The sequence below is a fragment of the Chinchilla lanigera genome, unplaced genomic scaffold, assembly GCF_000276665.1.
Source record: "Chinchilla lanigera isolate Chin_1 unplaced genomic scaffold, ChiLan1.0 scaffold00156, whole genome shotgun sequence".
Taxonomy (NCBI): Eukaryota; Metazoa; Chordata; class Mammalia; order Rodentia; family Chinchillidae; genus Chinchilla; species Chinchilla lanigera.
The window spans coordinates 1,484,447-1,487,075 of NW_004955557.1; the positions used below are offsets into that span (position 1 = coordinate 1,484,447).

Below are 2,629 nucleotides of genomic sequence, written 5' to 3' on the forward strand. Positions count from 1 at the left end.
TTTTATTCTTTAAAATAAAAAAAAAAAAAACCCATGACATTACTTTTTAAAGTGTTCACTTATTCACTTAATGATTATTCAACAAATATTTGGAGTACCTACTTTGTGCCAAATACTTCGTTATTTACCAAAGCGAGCAAGACCAGCACAATAGCTCCTAACTTAAATGTTGATCCTAGTTCACTGGTAGTAATTATGGAGCCACAAGCTTAATATGAACCTAAAGGGTTGTGTGGAAAAGTCAAGATGAAATGTGTATTGTCATGATGCTTTTTATGTTAACTCCTATTCAGTGAAGAACAAGTGGATGTGGAACTCGTACAACGTGGAGATATCATTAAAGTGGTTCCAGGAGGCAAATTTCCAGTGGATGGTCGTGTTATTGAAGGACATTCTATGGTAGATGAGTCCCTCATCACAGGTATGTTCTTTCAGAGGATCATTACATAAAAGTGAAATGAATCCAAAGTATTAATGAAAAGTAGGATTGAAATCTAAATTTTTCTAGAAATGATAGTTAAATTATGAACAAAGAGGATGTTTTTTAAAAAATTTATTTTAAAGACTATTAAATAAATTTCTTCAGATTTGCTTTATAATTTTAGTTATGCTTTTGAAGATTGTTTTCTTTTTTGTCTTTTTGAGACAGGGTCTCACTATGCAATTCAGACTGGTCTTGATCTCACTTTGTAGCCCAGGCTGGTCTCGAACTTGCAACGATCCTCCTGTCCCACTCTCCCGAGTGCTGGGATTACAGGCGTGTACTACCGCGCCCAGCTTGAAGATTGTTTTCAGTGATGAGTGTTATTTATTAGAATGTATAATCAAAGAAAGTTTTCTCAGTCTCCTGTTAGAACTGGATAGACTGGCAAATTTTCCTGGACAGATATCTGTTCTGTCTTCCTGTCCAAAAGACAAGTCCAATTTGAACTGGGCTTGAATTATAGTTTTGCTACATCAAGGTCTGCTTTAAGAGAGTAGGTCTGGAATATTTTTAGAAATGTTAGATAACTAAGGCCAATTTGGAGCAGAATCCAAATAATACCTTTCTTACCTCAACTCTCCAGATAGTCCCAGAATAGGCACAGTTTATGAACCATATAGAAATAACAGGACTCTGTGTTTCTCAATAGGGGTGCTATTGTGGTCTGGATGGGAGAATTCTTAGTTCAAGGGACTGTCTTGTACAGTAAAGTATAATGTATTGTCCCTGACCCTGGGTCACTAAGTTGTAGTAGCAATACCTTGTTCCTTCTCACCCATCATTATTACAAAGAAAAACTTCCCACCACATTTCTAAATGCTTCTTGAGAACAAGTTGAAAGCCAGTAATCTATGACAGGGTGAACTCTTAAAAGTATCTATCAAAAAGAACGAGCATGTTAGATTTTTGCAGTTTAAAGGATACATTCCTGGGCTTCACTTAGAAGTGACATAAGGAAAAAGGGAACATAGCTTTCACTTAGACATTAATCCATATTCTATTTCGTTAAGTAAGAATCTCCTGTCTAGATATTGCTTGACAATTAATAAATAGTGGTGTTTTTAAATAGAGTGATAAATCTTGCATTCTTACATCTGGCAATCTGAGCAACTTTTTTGAAGATAACATTATGTAATATAACAACCACTGTTAAGCCCTATCATTTTGTTTTGAAATCCTATATCATTTTTATTGTTTTTGCTTTGTTTTGTTTTTGTCTATGTTGTTGTTTTTTATTCTCTTTAAAATAAATAAATATAGTGATGATTTATTCACCTTAAATCTGACTTGACTCTTCCTAAAGGAGAGGCAATGCCTGTGGCTAAAAAACCTGGCAGCACAGTAATCGCTGGTTCTGTTAATCAGAATGGATCCATACTTATCCGTGCAACCCATGTTGGAGCAGATACAACCCTTTCTCAAATTGTCAAACTTGTGGAGGAGGCACAAACATCAAAGGTAACATAGCTTCCTAGGAGAAACAGAAAGTATTTTCCTTTTTTTTGGGGGGGGTCTTTTTGAGACAGGGTCTTGCTATGCAGTTCAGGCTGGCCTTGAGCTCACTTAGCCCAGGCTGGTCTTGAACTTGCAATGATCCACCTGTCTCAGCCTCCCAAGTGCTAGGATTGTAGATGTACGACACCACATCCGGCTCAGAAAGTATTTTCTTTAAAGATTTCTCAGTATAAACCTTAATATAATTTTTGTATTTTCTTGCATTAATATGAAGTTTATTAAAAATATTTGTCACCTAACTACCAAATATATTCTTTGTTCATTATCAGAAATGGAAACTTTGAGAAAATAAATAACCATTATTATTATTATTTTAAATTCTAGGCTCCTATCCAGCAGTTTGCAGACAAACTCAGTGGCTACTTTGTTCCTTTTATTGTCCTTGTTTCTATTGCTACCCTCTTGGTATGGATTATAATTGGATTTCAGAATTTTGAAATTGTGGAATCCTACTTTCCTGTAAGTGTCTTGAAACAACTCTTTACTATATGCAAAATAGTCTATGAATCTCTTGCAGAAGTGATTGAATGAAAATAACTTTAGGGGCTGGGGATTTAGCTCAGCGGCAAAAGCGCCTGCCTGGCAAGCGCAAGGTCGTGAGTTCGGTTCCCGGTACCGGAGAAAAACCAA

At 35.8% G+C, this 2,629-nt stretch overlaps 1 protein-coding gene across 3 annotated transcripts in view; it reads left to right on the forward strand.

Moving 5' to 3' along the window:
• Positions 1-2,629, forward strand: part of Atp7a (ATPase, Cu++ transporting, alpha polypeptide) — a 160,255-nt gene that overhangs the window by 128,976 nt on the left and 28,650 nt on the right. For all 3 annotated transcript variants that reach the window (XM_005412629.2, XM_005412628.2, XM_013508826.1), the window contains exons 12-14: positions 294-421; positions 1,788-1,942; positions 2,324-2,458. In XM_005412629.2, coding sequence (XP_005412686.1) covers positions 294-421; positions 1,788-1,942; positions 2,324-2,458 — 418 coding nt within the window. The remainder of the gene's footprint in view (positions 1-293; positions 422-1,787; positions 1,943-2,323; positions 2,459-2,629) is intronic.